General features: G+C 39.0%; 1 protein-coding gene across 18 annotated transcripts in view; it reads left to right on the forward strand.

The window, feature by feature from the left end:
* Positions 1-279: 279 nt before the first annotated feature.
* The window catches only part of LOC126335275 (uncharacterized), a 57,942-nt gene continuing 40,499 nt past the window's right edge, over positions 280-17,722 (forward strand). The window contains exons 1-4 of one of the 18 annotated variants that reach the window (XM_049998381.1): positions 280-426; positions 1,582-1,725; positions 1,848-1,916; positions 4,771-5,061. In XM_049998381.1, coding sequence (XP_049854338.1) covers positions 418-426; positions 1,582-1,725; positions 1,848-1,916; positions 4,771-5,061 — 513 coding nt within the window. In that variant the 5' untranslated portion in view covers positions 280-417. Of the gene's footprint in view, positions 1,379-1,581; positions 1,726-1,847; positions 1,917-4,767; positions 5,062-17,722 lie in introns of all 18 variants that reach the window. The other 17 variants (XM_049998373.1, XM_049998364.1, XM_049998343.1 and 14 more) reach the window with 17 other exon arrangements.

The following is a 17,722-nucleotide window of genomic DNA, read 5'->3' on the forward strand; positions in this document are numbered from 1 at the left end:
CAAAAGTATGATAGCAACATATCGAGTGTAAGTACCGAAGCCACAGTTTATGCCACGGCGATCCTTGCAATCTTGGTCTATCAGTTTCTGTGCTTATATTACATTATACATCTGTTATCTTCTCTTATCTCCTGGACACATTACCTACTGGATACAGACTCCAGTCAGTCCTTTAAGAGATTATAAAGTTGACTTGTGCTCGATTAAATTGAAACACATCATATTGCCAGGAACACAGATTATCAAACAACTAATTATTCCATGGTAATTCATAAGATAGATCAATCACGAAAAACAACTAACTACTACTGTACGAGGTGTCAGCAAAGAAAAAGCATAAATGTTTCCACCACTGTCACAATTCCATACTTCAGCTCCTTTAAAGCCAAACAGCCACACAAATCAACAGCAGGATGTATGCTACAGGTCCGTAGTATGCTTTATTGTAATCGTGTGTAATATGTATTTCGTTGACACGCAGAAGATAATGGATTCTTCGTTACAAAACACACGCTACTTTCTTCGGAACACCACTGCCTTCTGAAAATTTTATTTGTGAGTTTCAATTCAACCGATACTGCCAACGTTACGATAACCGAGGTAAATGCAGTGCGAGGTAATGATGGTTGGAAGCCATTTTGTTAGTATATCCAATTTTTTTTCTACGGTTAAAAGAAAATACACCTAGTGACCTACTGAAGCAAAGGCTAGAGTGACTTGTTTCTAGATAGGATAAGAATTTATGAAAATTCATAAAATTTGGGAAACAAAGACTCATTTTGCTCCAAATTGTGTTATTTACTTCGTCCAAAGATTGTAACTGATGATTCGCAAATTGTAAAAGTCTTCATAAATATCAAGCAAAAACTAATATGAAATGGTCAGTTGTTCAGCAGCTCACTGTACAAATAATTCAACTCAAGGTTTCTAATTTTATAGATTTCCAAAAGATCCCATTAATTTAACGAAATGGTTAAGAAACTGTGGTCGATTCAACTGGCTGCCGACGCCAGGTTCGTGTTTATGTGAGGTATGGGAAGGTTTGTAATAACTCGAAGGTACTGCCGTCGATGTGATTGATTGTTTTGAAAGTGTGCGGATTGTAGGTTAAGAGTTCCTCAGTATTAAGGAGTGCTTGAAACGAAGAGAGTTTCATAACTCAGGCTTTGTTACTCCTAATACGATAACTCGGCATATCATACGTGTTTATTAGGAAATAAAGTGCAGTTTATTTCTACCTTTAATGAGTTCGAAATACCCAGCGATGACATGACGAGACAAGTATTGTGTTTGACATGCCTTATACTGTAACTACACTTTTAAAGACCTGTAATACGAAAGTCAGCTGGAGTATACAAGAGCGACTCCATACGTAATGGTACCTTAAAATCTCTGTTGATGCTATTTATTTTGCGTAGACCTTCATGTAGTTTAGTTTTAACAAAGAGAAATTTTCCACGTAAGACCAGGAAAGAAAGTTCTTATTACATTTATGACCTAGCTCTGCAAGATTGATTGTGTACAAATCGCAAATTTGTGCTGTGATCCCTGTCGTGTTTTCATTTAACGAAATTATTTTAGGTTCACTTCGATGACAATCAGTTTGAAAACCATCGAGCAGATGGTTACAGGAGACTAAAACCTACTGCTGTGCCCACTTTGTTTACTCTGGAGAGAGGCCCCACATCATATGGCAGACTACAGAGGACAGATAATATTAATAATGTAAGTGCTTTTGGTATAGAAACCTTCAAAGTTTTTAATACAACTAAGATTTGTTCCCATCATCTGTACAATGATGCGAAAAAGCATAACCACCTTATGTCATACTTGTATTAAATTTACAGGAGCCATTGTGCTATGAAGATAGCATAACCATCTTTGAGTCAGATGATGATCACGCAGAGATGGTCGAGGTAAAAAATAGTATATTTTTTTCTCTCTCTTAACTGGATGTTGATATCAGACCATGAAATTGAACCTTTGTTGCATACAGTGAAGTCAGACCTACAATGGAGAATTGTTTGGTGTTATGTTAAACTTTGAAATTGTGTGTTCTCCTATGAAATTGCTTAATCTGACTCCTTTATTTTTATCTCACCAATTAGGAATACATGTTATTTTTCTTGTACAGTGTATGTAGTATTATGAATGTTTTTGCAGTGGTAATGAAGATATTCGAATTAATGTCCCTATAAATTTTGTGCTTCCCATTACAGAGTCTTCTCTAACATATGTATAACTGCATTAAAATTAAAAGAACTGAGGGATGTAGTTGTGAACATATTAATTGCAGTTAATGTATAGTTTGATACCACACCACTTTTTTTATTATTTGTTTTTATTTTTTAAATTTACAGACTGAAGATCTGTGAGAGGTGCTTGTTGTGTGATATTTGTGTGATATTATCTGTCTATAACTGTCTTATGTCCTACATAAGTGTCAAATATAGGTAAAAATTACGTACTGGACTCACCTTACCTATTTCGATATAGCAAGGATATAAACATTAGGCACCATTATCGGCCCACTTTTTACCGTAATGTTTGTTTGGCTTTCACATTCTTGCCTTTGATAATTCAAATTCACATTTCAGTCTAACATAGACATTGGGTTGTGTTACCGATCAATATATCACCACAACCAAGCTTTAAAGGTCGGTCCAGTACTACACTTTAACCCAAACATGTCTAGCCAAATGGTTGTACTTTATTTTAATTAATTGTTTGTCTCCTCACACAAAACAGTATCATTATCAGTTCATTCTTACTTCAAAGTCATCACTACATAATCTTTTCAAAAAGAAGATAGGAAAACACTTCGAAACTAAATTATAAATCAAAGTAACTTTAATAAAGAACTATACATACATGAATTGTCACATAATAACTTATCATCTGATCAAATCTGGAGAAGTGCCCACAGTGTACACACAACAGCGCTAAAATTTTTGAAATTGGTGCCCACTGTTAAGAGTGTATCAGTAGCCAACAGTCTTAACTGACTGGTTCAAAGTTAGAAATATTCAGAATAGTACATAAACACTTACCTGTATAACTGGGAGAGCACTGGAAACAGGATACGTGATCCTTCGTGTGCAGGCGTAATCTCAATTTACATACTGATAGCTGGCTGTCGAGACTGGACACTAAATAATGAGACTGAAACTCTTTATTGTACACTACCAACTGCTAGCTACTAGTTCGTTACTGAAGGATCCTATGTGTGAGTGAGCTTCATGTAACCTGCTTCTAGTGCATGTCTAGCGTAGACTCTCTCTGTTTTACGTTCTAAATATTTTCAAATTTCTGGTTGCTGTTATGTAGTTAACGGTAGCCTTCAGTTTCAACAGTCGATGGAAACATTAGACAAGAATTTGATATATTTGCAGTGAATAACAAAATGGAACAACAAAAAAAATTGGAGGGAACATCTGGAAGAGATGAAAGCAACAAGGATTCCAAAGATTGCCTTAAAATACAAACCTAAAGGAAAGAGGGATATAGAATGGCCAATTAAAAGACAAAACAGAGGCCAGAACAGGTTGATAGGCCTAATCTGTGAAAGGCAGAAGGAGATGAAGTAGTTTACTATCCCCCATTTTTTCTGTTTAATCATGATGTGAAGACTTCATAAAAAGTCGGAACTGAGTGATTCTGTTGGTGTGATCTGTGGCTGACATTCTCATTGCAGATAATAACCATACTCAATTACCAGTGTTAAATGTTTTAACATATTGCAATTGCTCTAACATAGTACAGTATAAGATTTTAAGTATGTATTGTTTGTGCTTTTAAGCCTTCTTTTTTCTGAATTTAGCTGGCTGTAAGAGACCCAGTCAGTTTGTGTGTGTGCTTTTTTAAAAGCAATTCTGGTGATTGTATTGGCACATAGGCTAATTGAATGATAAAGAAACATTTTTTTTGTTTTGTTAACATCTTATGTCCTCCTTAGGAACTGTGAGTGTAATAAATATATTTGGTCTGCACTGTCCGTTGAAACATTGACCCCTTAGTTGTCAGTCAGTCGAAATTCAAGTACTTGAGACAAACATGTCACATCACCCACCAATTTTTATATTCGGACAAAAATTCATCATTTGACTGACAGCACCACAGTTATTACTCATTTCTTCTTGCACTTTTGTTCTGTTGTGGCAACAGCTGGTTATCAGGTAACGGTATATATTATTTGGCATATTTATTACTCTACACAGCACTTTGTAGGTTTCAGTATGTGAAACATTTAACGATTCATTGCCTGTATTGTTTTAACTCATTGGTAATATTACAAGAAAAGATAGGTGGAACTTACTCCCTTCTCATTCTTTCTTTCCTCCACAGCTCCCTATTAGTGGATTTGAGCTTTATTCATTAGATCCTTGAAACACTCTAATTGGTCAGTTAGGTTTGCGCACTGTATACATCTTCATTTATTCAGGCTCACAGATGAGTGTTTTTTAATTATTCCTTCTTAAGCTTCTGAAGAGACACTTCAAAAAAGGTGAAAGTTAAAGAAACTGACGTCTCTCTTCACTGCGACTGTGTGTGAAATTTGTAGCCACACCATTTATAACACACAAAATAAGGGAAAGGCAACCACTCACCTATAGCAGATTGATGCGTGGAGCACAGTAACATACAACAGAAGATGGCATTCACACTAGCTTTTGCGCATTAGATCTTTTTCCAGCAATAGTCACACTCACACACTCAGTCTCGTGTATTAAATCTGATATGTAATTGTTTCTTTCTTTATATCTACAGCAGCAGAGGATGACATTTGTGCAAGCTCGTATTGATGAAGTCAGAGACACATTTCGAGGACGCCAGACATCAACACGTGGGCGGAGACGTGGACGACCGAGGAAACGTCCAAATGATGATCTCGACGAGTGGACTCCTGACAGACCACGTGCTGTGCGCGGCAGGAAACGTGGCAGACCACCTGCCGGAGGTGGAAGGGGAAGGCAGGCAGCGTCAGTGTCCCCTGTTCGAAAGGCTCCACGAGGCCGTGGTCGAGTGGCTAATGAAAGACAACGACCGGGTCCAAAACCAAAGGTAGGTTTCACTAGAACACAGCATTTAAAATGAGCAGTACTCTGTTTACAGAAATTTTATTGTAGATTAAAATCAGAGCTGCAGAATTCATTTCTTGAGACATAATTGGATCTTAGAAATTGTTAGAAAAAGTGTACATGCCTCCAGAATGACTCTTTTCTCTGCAATGGAGTGTGCAACAATTGAAATTTCCTGGTAGATTAAAATGTATGCTGGACTGGAACTCGGACCTTTGCCTTATGCCTTTGCAAGTCAAGAGTCGTGCTTGGATAGATTACTCAGTAGAGCACTTGCACCTGAAGGGCAAGGTCCCAGGATTTAGTTGTCAGATACATAGTTTATATCTGCCAGGAAGTTTCAATATGTGTCTCATTTAAGACCTCTTGGATGACTGTTAATGAATATGTGAATAGACACTGTAAAGGCAATGTCAAGTGTGACAGGATGTAAGGGAAAGGGATTGTTGAAGGTGACTTACATTATAAGATTTACTATCTGTAACAGGCTGTAATGTTAAATGTAGAATTGTGTTCACTGTTTTTTGACAGCTTCACTGTAGCTGCACAAATAAAAGAAACTATTCTACTCCATATAAAGGCTCTCTCTTTTGGATGGAAATGCTCACTACATTGAAAGCACCCAGTTAGCTACCAGTGACTTCTATGTCGTTCTAAATGTCAAGCTCATTGGGTTGCTCAGTCTTCAGTGTCTGAAATAGTTTAGTGAATCGGGAGTTCCTGAGCTGTGATCTTGCAGTCTTATAAAAGCACAAGTGCTGGGCATTCTTCAGTGACCACCATGTAGCATGCTGATGAAACATGTTAACTTCCAAAATGACGAAGAGTGGTTACAACTGCTATAAAAGTCCCTCAACCAATAAGTCTGTAAATGCTGAGGAGTTAGACAGCTGTTAGGGTAAAAGTCATTAGCAAGCAAAACAGATACAGGGATCTGTGAACACAGGGTTGTCATAGCGAGATTGAATATTGTAACCCCAAATCCTCCAAAAACTAGCAAAAAGTATATCTTTCCAAGAAAGCAGATAAAAATTCACTTGACGCTATCCTGAGAAGCAATCTCCCGTCCTTCAAAATTAACTATGTAGTTGCAGACCAAATGTGGCTTGAATACAAAGAAATAGTACTGGCAGCAATTGAGATATGTGTACCAGATAAATTAACAAGTGATGGAGCTGGTCCTCCTTGGTACACAAAAGGGTAAGAACACTGTTGCAGATACAACGAAAAAAAATGCCAAATTTAAAAAGATGCAAAATCTCAAAGATTGGCAATCTTTTACAGCAGCTCGAAATTTTGCGTGGACTTCAATGCGAGATGCTTGTAATAGTTTTCACAGTGTAACATTCTCGAAACCTGGTAGAAAATCCAGAGAGATTCTGGTTGTATGTGAAGTATGCTAGTGGCAAGACACAATCAATGCCATATCTATGTGAAAGCAACAGAGATACTATTGAAAACAGTGCTCCCAAAGCAGAGTAGCTAAACACAGCCTTCCGAAATGTCTTCACAAAAAAAGTAAATATTCCAGAATTCAAATACAGAACAGCTGCCAACATGTGTAACACACAAGTAAATATCCTCGGAGTAGAGAAGCAACTTAAATCACCTAATAAAAAGCAAGTCTTCTGGTCCAGGCTGTATATCAATTCGGTTCCTTTCAGAGTATGCTGATGCAATAGCTCCACACTTAAGTCACATGCAACTGTTTGCTCGACCGAAGATCTGTACCCAAAGACTGGAAAGCTGCACAGGTCACACAAATATTCAAGAAAGGTAATAGGAGTAATCCACTAAATTACAGGCCAATATCATTAACATCAATATGCAGCAGGATTTTGGAACATGTTACGTTCAAACATTGCAAATTACCTTGAAGGAAACATCATGCTTGTGAAACACAACTAGCTTTTTACTCACACAGTGTTGAGTGCTATTGACAAGGGATTTCAAATTGATTCTGTATTTCTGGAAGACTTTTGACACTGTACCACACAAGTGGCTTGTAGTGACATTGCGAGCCTATAGAACATGGTCCCAGTTATGTGACTGGATTCGTGGTTTCCTGTCAGAGAGGCCACAGTTCATAGTAATTGATAGAAAGTCATGGAGTAAAACAAGAGACTTCTGGCTTCCCCCAAGGTTGTGTTATTGGCCCTTTGCTGTTCCTTATCTTTACAAGCAGATTTTGGAGACAATCTGAGCAGCCGTCTTAGGTTGTTTGCAGATGACGCTGTCATTTGTCGACAAGTAAAGTCATCAGAAGATCAAAACAAATTGCAAAATGATTTAGGAAAGATATATGTATGGTTCGAAAATTGGCAATTGACCCTAAATAACTAAAAGTGTGAGGTCATCTGTTTGAGCACTAAAAGGAATCCATTTCACTTCGGGTATATGATGAATCGGTCAAATCTAAAGGCTGTAAATTCAACTAAGTATCAAACAATTACAATTACAAGTAACTTAAATTGGAAGGAACACATAGAAAATGTTGTGGGGAAAGCTAACCAAAGATTGTGTTTTATTGGCAGGACACTTTGGAAATGTAACAGATCTACTAAAAAGACTGCCTACACTACGTGTGTCCACCCTCTTTTAGAGTGCTGGTGTGTGGTGTGGGATCCTTACGTCGTAGGATTGACAGAGTACATCAAAAAAGTTCAAAGAAAGGCAGCAAGTATAATATTATTGTAAAATAGGGGAGAGTGTCACTGAAATGATGCAGGATTTAGGATGGACATAATTAAAATACAGGCGTTTTTCGTTGTGGAGGAATCTTCTCACAAAATTCCAATCACCAACTTTCTCCTCCGAATGTGAAAATATTTTGTTGATGCCAACCTACACAGGAAGAAACGATCATCATAAAATAAGGGAAATCAGAGCTCGTATGGAAAGATATGGGCATCTGTTCTTTCCACGTGCTAATAGGAGATTGGAATAATAGAGAATTGTGAAAGTGGTTCAGTGAACTCTCTGCCAGGTGCTTAACTGTGACTTGCAGAGTATCCATGTAGATGAAGAACCTGAGATGGCTGTCACAATAAGGCTGTGTTACATTTGAGCAGATAGTGTGACTGTCGAGACTGAAATTTATTCCCCCTAAATCAGGTTTTCCAAAATTTTCCTCTGACAGATTGCTTTGAGATTCCTGTTACATAGTATGCCACATTTTGCAGGTTAATAAAACTTTAAAATTAAGACGTTTGGAGAAACTCACTTTTATCCAGTGATTACTTCAATTTTAATTTGTAACTAGTAACACAGAAATCATAATTTTTTTAAAAAAATAGGTAGTAGATTCAAAATGACAAAAAAACCATGTTGTTAATACTTTTCCAAGAGCACATATTCATTTCATCCAGAATGTCCGTGTTCCACTGATTAGTTTTAGAAACCCACCTCAATATTTTGTAGGAACAAGAATGTATCTTCTAATTCCCAAACATCCACTTCCAACACTTCAGGTGGGCTAATGGATAGTAAAAACATCCAAGCAACACACAGAGCCAATAAGGGCAGTCTTCCTGATCCGACAAGCTTCTAATTAAAAGCTGCTAGCTGTAACAGGGCATATATCCAGTGTGTCAGAATCTTTTTATGACCATAACTGCAAAGAAGGTACTTTCAATAAGGTTCATCCATCTACACTGTAAAGCACCTCGCAGAATTAACTGTGTCAGTGAAAATTCAGTCTCTTAACTGATAAGAAAACATTGTTAGTTAAAACAGTAGCACCACTTCAAGCTACCACCCTTCTAATTTTCAGTGAAGATTTTGGAATAGTGGGTAGACAGGCCACTGAAGTGTGTGAAATTATTGGATGGGTAAATGGTACTTGAGGAAAAAACAGCTGCATTTACTCTCACGTGTTACTCTTTAGTTTTACCAGATTGTGTAAAAGCTGAATGTTTCAGGTTCAAAGTAAGACTATGCATTTCAAACTTTAGTTCACAACTAAGGGATTTAAAGACCAGACAACATGGGGAAAGTGTAGGATGGCTATCCATGATACAGGAACCAAATACACAAGCTTTGAGTCAAAAACTTAATGTGAACTGCGCTGGTAAACATCCCTGACTTATCCCCTCAGGGTTGCAAGACTCATTCATGAATACATGCATGATGAGCATGGGACTCCAAGCAGTTGCAGCACCTACTTTCTTTTTTGCACTGCAATCTCTCACCTCTGACTATCTTCATTTCTCTTACTCTCTACCCCGTGGTGGCTGTTTTTGATGTTTCTGGGTACCACTTTCATTCATTTATACCTGTATCCATTTATTTTACATAATTTTCTGGCTGAAGTAATTTTTGGTCCTCTTTTGGGTTTGACCTACATTTTTTTAATTGTGTACTGACTGGAGAATAATGCTACATTGTTGAAGATCGTTTGTGCACAATAACTGTGTAAACTCGTGCACTTAAAAGCCGACGTAGTAGCCAGTCTGACAAGGTGGCGGTTGTTATATCTTTTTTCAATAGAGCGCACCTTACCTCATAATGGCTGAATGATCACACTTTCAATGCCTGAGCTGCCAGCTCCCCAGACTTGCCACAGAGTAGATGTCCTTCGTCTTAGGGCATCAGGATTCCTGGCAACCACTATAGTGCTGAATGTTGTTTGCTGTGGTTAGCTGCTGCCTATGAGGAGAAACCTTGATCCGAATAAGTGGCATCTCCATGGTCATTTGACATATGAAACACATCATACTAAAGCAATACAATGGCTGTTCTGATCTGGCTATCTCAACAGATATGTATCAGTATTTCAAAGCAGGTAACAATCCAACTGCCTTCCCTACCCTGGCTACCCTATGGGAAGACGGACAAGCCAGAAGACTGGTAATGAAACAGTTTATTCAATACCTTGAGCTGTGCTAGAAGAGATAGATGTAGATGGCAATACTTTTTCAGTAATGAAACCATTATTTGGAGAAGTAGAGGAATTGTAAAAAAAAAAAAGAAATGGGTTGTAGTGATTAAAGCCTCCTGTGGTGCACAATCTCAAGTGCTGCAGACATGCCAAACACTGGGTGACATACCAGTTACTATTACTCCACATAAAACTTTGAGTGAATATGGTACAGGGAGTTACTTTTTAGAAAGATCTTAAACTCCACACAGGAGAGGAGCTATGGGCTAATCTAAAATGGTGTGAAATAAATTTTGTCAGACTGGTACAGAAAGGTTCAAAAGATAACAGAATAGTTACTGGTGCTTTCATCTTAGTTTTTGAAGGCAGTGTCATCCCAGGAGAGGTTATTGATGCTTACGTTTTGGACACACATCATCCCGCAACACGACAGACCCAAAATGTGGAAATTTCATTAGATCAATATACAGAGGCTGACTTTACAGAACAAATTTTCTGTGTAAACTATACGGAATACCATTCCTGACAATATTTCAACTGGACCCCTTTGTCACCTTTACGTGAGCCATATGAGACAAAGATGTCTTCTGTTCCGCAATATATAGTGTACTGTGGGAATTCCTTACATGCATCAAAATAAAGTTGACAGCCGCACTACATTAACCAGTGGCAATGCCCTCACTGGTGCAACATGGAACTTGGCCTGTTGTAAGCATTGCTGCTCGCCACAGTCATCTGTGCATTTGTAGTTTCGAGCAAATTGTGGATTCCACTCATTACCAGATGGTAGCCACTACCGTGGTTGCCAGATTTGCCGTCGTGCATATTTCCATGGATTCATTGACAGTAGAGTCCAGAGAGATGTTGCTGTGGACATAGTCCATTAAATAGCTGCTGGGGGTGCAAAGTTTGGCAACAGCTGACTTACTTGGCAGCAAAAGGCAGGTGTGGCATTGATGTTCAGCGCAGTGGGCTTCCACATTGGTGCCACCCCTCTACAAAATATTTAGATTTATTTTAAACACCAAGGGCAAAAGAACATACGTAAAATCAAAGATGAAAGAATGCTGGGAACTACGTGTTTCTTCAGTGACAGTACATACCGCAGTTTCACAAGTGTGGTCCAAGTTACTGCAGATTTGTGGATTTCAAACCACTGATAGTATCCAGGGAATACTGAAATTAATACCAGTTCCTCTGAGATTTCTGAACTTTTTGCAGTTTTTTTTCCTCAGTGCTCTGACTGGTTTGATGTGGCCTGCCAGGAATTCCTCTCCTGTGCCAGCCGCCTCATCTCAGAGTAGCACTTGCAATCTAGCCCCTTAACTATTTGCTGGATTTATTCAAATCTCTGTGTTCCTCTACAATTTTTGCCTGGTACAGCTCACTCCAGTACCATGAATGATGTCTTAACAGATCTCCTATCATCCTGTTCCTTCTCCTTGTCAGTGTTTTCCACATAGTCCTTTCTCCCTGATTCTGTGCAGAACCTCCTTGTACTTTACTCCATCAGTCCCCCTAATTTTCCTGGTTTTCTCACAGTCCATGTTTTGCTACTATACAATGCTGTGCTCCAAACACACATTCTCAGAAATTTCTTCCTCAAATTAAGGCCTATGTTTGATACTAGTAGACTCCTTCTGGCCAGGAATGCCCTTGGGGACAGGCATACCCTTTTTGTCAGTGCTAGTCTGTTTGTGATGTTCTCCTTGCTTCAACTGTCATTGGTTATTTTGCTGTCTAGGTAGCAGAATTCCTTAACTTCGTCTACTTCATGACCGTCAATCCTAATGTCACTTCCTTGTTGTTCTCATTTCTGCTACTTCTTAATTTTTCTGAACTCATTAGACTGTTCATTCCATTCAGCAGATACCATAATTCTTCTTCACTTTCACTCAAGATAGCAATGTCATCAGCCAGTTGTATCCTAGATACCCGATCATCTTGAATTTTAATTCCTCTCCTGAACCTTTCTTTTATTTCCTTCATTGCTTCTTTGATGCACAGATTCAACAGTAGAGGTGAAGGACTACACCCCCTTCTTACACCCTTTTTAATCCGAGCACTTTGTTCCTGGTCATCCATTCTTATCATCATCTCATGGCTGTTGTACATATTGTATGTTACCACTCTCTTCCTATAGCTTACCCCGGTTTTTCTCAGATTTTCGAAACATCTTGCACCATAATACATTTTCGAATGCTTTTTCCAGGTTGACAAATCCTATGAACATGTCTTGATTTTTCTTTAGTTGTGCTTCTGTCATCAACTGCAATGTCAGAATTGCCTCTCTGGTGCCTTTACCTTTCCTAAAGCCAAACTGATCATCTAACATATTCTCAATTTTCTTTTCTGTTCTTCTGTATATTATTCTTGTCAGCACCTTGGATGAATTAGCTGTCAAGCTGATTGTGTGATAATCCTCATGCCTGTCAGCTCTTACAGCCTTCGGAATTGTGTGGGAGATATTTGATGGTATGTCATCTGACTTGTACATTCTAGACACCTGTGTGAATGGTCATTTTGTTTCCATTTCCCCCAATGACTTCAGACATTCTGATGGAATGTTATCTATCCCTTCTGCCTTATTTGTTCTTAAGTCCTCCAAAGCTCTCTTAAATTCGCATTCTAAAATTAAATCCCCTATCTTCTCTAAATGGTATCCTGTTTCTTCTGCCACGTCAGACAGATCTTCTCCCTCATAGAGTCCTTCAATGTACTGTTTCCATCTATCCGCTCTCTCTTCTGAATTTAACAGTGGCTTTCCCGTTCCACTCTTTAAGTTACCACCCTTGCTTGTAATTTCACAGAAGGTTGTTTAGACTTTCCTATATGCCGAGTCAGTCCTTCAGACAATCATTTCTTTTTCAATTTCTTCAAATTTTTCATACAGCCATTTCGTCTTAGCTTCCCTGCATTTCCTGTTTTTCATTCCTCAGCAAATTGTATTTCTGTGTTCCTGACTTTCCCTGAACATTTTTGTTCTTCCTTTCATCACTCAACTGAAGTATTTCTTCTGTTACCCATGGTTTCTTCAGTTACTTTCTTTGTACGCATGTTTTTCTTTCCAACTTATGTGATTGCACTTTTCAGAGGTGTCCACTTCTCGTCAACTGTGTTGCCTATGGAGCTATTCCTTATTGCTGTATCCATAGCCTTAGAGAACTTAGTGTATCTTGTCATTTCTTAGTACTTCCAAATCCCACTTCTTTGCATATTGATTCTTCCTGAATAATCTCTTAAACTTGTCTATTCTTCATCACTACTACAATGTGAGCTGAGTCTAAATTTTAAATTTGCTCCTGGATACACCTTACAATCCAGTATCTGATTTTGGAATTTCTGTGAGACCATGATGTAATCTAACTGAAATTTTCCCATATCACTTGGCCTTTTCCAAGTATACCACCTCCGTTGTGATCCTTGAAGAGAGTATTCGCTATTACTAGCTGAGATTTTATCACAGAACTCATTTAGTCTTTCTTCTCTCTCATCCTGTGTCCCAAGCCCATATTCTCCTGTAACCTTTTCTTCTACTCCTTTCGTCTCCCTTCATGTACAGTATGATCCTCTCAATATCCTCATCGATTTTCTCAATTTTTTCATCTTCAGCTTGTGACCTCAGCATGTATACCTGAACTATTATTGTCAGTGTTAGTTTGCGGTCGATTCTGATGAAAATGATCCTATCTCTGAACTGTTCACAGTAACTCAGTCTGTGCCCTACACTCCTATTCATAATGAATCCTATTCCCATTATACCATTTTCCGCTGTACTCATCTGACCAAAAATCCTTGTCTTCTGTCCATTTCACCTCACTGACCCCTACTGTATGTAGATTGAGCCCTTGCCTTTCCCTTTTCAGATATTCTATCTTTCCTACCACGTTCAAGCTTCTGACATTCCAGATCCTGACCCATAGAACGTTATTCTTCCGTTTGTTATTCAATCTTTTTCTCATGGTCAACTCCCCCATGGCAGGCCCTTTCTGGAGGTCGGAATGGGGGACTATTCCAGAATCTCTTTACAGTGGAGAGATAATGACACTTTGTTTTTTTACAGGCCACATTTCCTGTGGATACATATTGTGTCTTTAATCCAGTGGTTTCCATTGCCTTCTGCAGCCTCATGCCATTAATCATTGCTGATTCTTCTGCATTTAGGGGCAGTTCCACACCCCAAGGACAAGAGTTCCCTGAACCTCTGTCCATTCCTCCGCCCTCTGACAGTGCTGTTGACAAAATGAGGGCAACTTCTTAGGCTGGAAGTCTTTGGCTGCCAGTGCTGATTATCAATCAAAATTCAAGTGGTGGTGGGTTTCGAACCCAGGACTGAGGATGTTTGATTATTATTCAAAGATGCTACCCCTAATCCACAGGTGTAATGTGCAGAAATGTCGACATCTAAGAATTACCATTGTACCATTGCCCAGTGTCACCTTTTAATCATATGTAACACCATATTTTTCATCTCAATGGATATGGTGACCTACAAAGCGCCATTTACAGCATGGGAACTAAATACTGATGTAAATCAGTGTAGAGTTATGTGCCCAGGGCCAGATAGCACCCATAATCAAATGCTTAAATGTCTTGGTCCCAGTAGTAGAAACTGCCTCAAAATTTTTTTAACAAGATGTGGCAAGATGGTTAATTTCCAACCCAATGGAGAGAGGATATCGCAGTAACTATACCAAAACCAGGACAAGACCTAAAAACTAGAAATAGCTGCAGACCGATCAATCAAACAATCGCACCAGCATTGTATGTTGATGATATTTGTTTGTATTTGCATGGGACTGAAATTAATTTTTAATAACATACATTAGTAGTATCATCAATGCGTAGTCTGATGACTGCAAATGAGAACTCGGTAATTTACCTTTGTTTATTCATATACGAAGTAACTTGTGTGCATTGATTATTTCACATCATGTCAATTCTGCAAATCGGTGGATGATAATGCTGCTTTATTCTGTAAGTATTACAATAATGGGATCAAATTAGTTTTATACCTGTGTCTATTTCAATCTTGAATCTTCATAAATCCCAAGTGATCAGATGTTGAATTGTCTAGGAAATACTTTATGGTTGCTGGCTGCAGATGAGCTATAATGACGAGCAACCATTCCTGCCCATTGGATGATAGTTGCTCTTATTTAACGTCCCCTTTATTAATTGGAATCTTCCTTTGGTCAGTTCCTCATTCTTAAAGGCTTCTTTGGTTTTAAGCAATGCTGGATCTTCCCAGCTGTTCAGCAGCAGTGTCACTTAATGCAATGATGACTGAAATTTCGTTCATGCTGTTGTGTTCCGCCAAAGGAATCCTTGATAGGCAGTCAGCCTCATTCTTAAAGGCTTCTTTGGTTTTAAGCAATGCTGGATCTTCCCAGCTGTTCAGCAGCAGTGTCACTTAATGCAATGATGACTGAAATTTCGTTCATGCTGTTGTGTTCCGCCAAAGGAATCCTTGATAGGCAGTCAGCATCCTTTTTCTTTCTTTTCTTTCTTCCCCCCCCCCCCCCCCCCCCCCTCCCATCTATTTTTGTATTCCATTGTGATGAAATACTGTACTGCTGAAGTCTCAGTGCCCATCTTGCCAGCTGAACCAATGAGTCCTAGAGGCTGTTCAACCAGCATAGGGAATGATGATCCATCACAGCTGTGAATGGTTTGCCAAACAAATGTGGATGGAACTTATCAGCCCCAACAACTCGGACACTCTTTCGGTGCTCTTCTTGAACTTGGAGAGCACTCTGGAATTTGCGCTAGAACTACCTCTATCCCAAAACCATTAGCATCAGTGCGAAGTACTGTGTAGACATTCTTGTCCTCCAATCCTAGACTGGAGATGATGATAGTGTCTCCGTAAGGACAGTGAAAGACTACTTTTATTGCAACTCGTTCCAGAAAAATTGGGCATTTCCCTGCATTAGTTCTTGAAAGTGAATGGTCTTAGTACAGAAGTCCTTTATGAATTGTCAGTTGTAGAAGCACATTGTGAGTGAACTTCTCACATCACAAATGTGGTGAGCAGTCAGAAAATCTGTGATTGCTCTAATTTTCTCTGGATCAGGATAGACTCCAACACTATTCACTCGATGCCACAAGATTTTTATTTCTTGGGTGACAGAGGCACTGTTCTGGATTCAGCTGGAGGACGTGCATTTTGAAATACTTTAACTTGCTTGTCATTGAAAAAACAATAATGTCATCCAGACAGCAAAGAAAATGCAGACTGTCCATCACACCTTCAAAGCAGCTGGAATGTTACATATCCAAAATGGCATAACTTTAAACTTGGATACAATGAAGAGTAGTGAAGGCTTTCTTTTTCTCAGTGAGCCTCATCTTTCCGGCAGCGTGCCTGTATGTTCATAAATGAGAAATACTCCTTTCAAGCAGTCCATGATCATCATTGCACAGCAATGGACAAGACAGCTTTCTTAACGATTTTGTTCAGCCTTTGGCAGTTAATTCAAAAATGCCTTGTGCCGTGCTTTTTCTTCAGGACGACTGGCGGAGAGGACCATTGACACTCTGAAGTTTAAATTGTGTCATCTTGCAGCATCTTCTCTACTTCCTCCTGAATTATCTGTCATTCAGCTAGCAACACACTGTATGAGCACTGCCTAATTTGTGGATGATCCCCAGTGTTGACAAGGCATTTTATCGTGTGCCACTTAGTGTGTCATTTCTTCACTTCAAATCTGGAAACATTGATGCAGAATGGCTGTTACTCGCTGCCATTGTTCCTTAGTCAATCAGGTTTTATTGGTAGTTCTACTGTAGATTCCTCCTCTACATTGTTTGTTGTGGTAGCAGAGCACAGTTCTTCATTGATGACACTATGCTGCCCGTTCTGGATGGGTACAGATGTCCCTTTGCACATAATTTTACTGGTTGAGTGGTTGCTTCTAGTGACAAATAAGTGTTGAAAAGATTTCCATGACCATCCACAATGCTTATGATTTTAGCTGGGTATGTAAATTTCTTTGTGAGCCAGAGTAGCTGTTTTTAACTTGACAGAAGATTCCCAGTTCAACTGTGCATTTTGACTGGCAACTGGAATTCGTCACGACTAAGACGACTGGATAACACCACCTTCAGTGGCAACCAACAGCACAAATCAATCTTTGTTATTGTGCTTACTGGAATAGCTTCATCAGTCTGCAACTGTGGTCTTCCACAGTCTGACTACTTCCAACGCCTGCAAGAAGTCGCATACAAGATAACATCATGAGTATATTCTGTAAAAATGACAGTCAAGTGACTGTGTTCTGTCACTGATAGTTATTCTTGAAATACATGTTCCTGTCACCTGGACATATTCCTCATTTGCAACTCCAGTACAATCACTTATGTGTATTGGAACATTGTCTTCCTTAGTGACAATAAGTGTTAGGTATTACAGGAACAGAAGCCTGCGACTCACTTAGAGCCTTGATGACTTGGCCTAAGATGATTACCGTATTTACTCGAATCTAAGCCGCACCTGAACTTTGAGACTCGAAATTCAAGGGGGGAGAAAAGTTTTGGGCTGCACTTCCAAATCGAAACAAAGTTGGTCCATTGTAATATGAGACACAATTTAGGTCGAATGAATGACGATACAGTTACAGTAATTTTGTTCGAGTGGTAAGCTTAGCAGTTACGCTTTACCAGGTAGCCATTGCTGTGCGTCAGGCGCTCCGTCCGTATTTATTTGGGTACCCTTCCTTTGTCACATGCTTCGTCTGGTTTGAATTGATTGCTTATTTTTCTT

Source organism: Schistocerca gregaria, chromosome 1 (assembly GCF_023897955.1).
Source record: "Schistocerca gregaria isolate iqSchGreg1 chromosome 1, iqSchGreg1.2, whole genome shotgun sequence".
NCBI classification, from domain to species: Eukaryota; Metazoa; Arthropoda; class Insecta; order Orthoptera; family Acrididae; genus Schistocerca; species Schistocerca gregaria.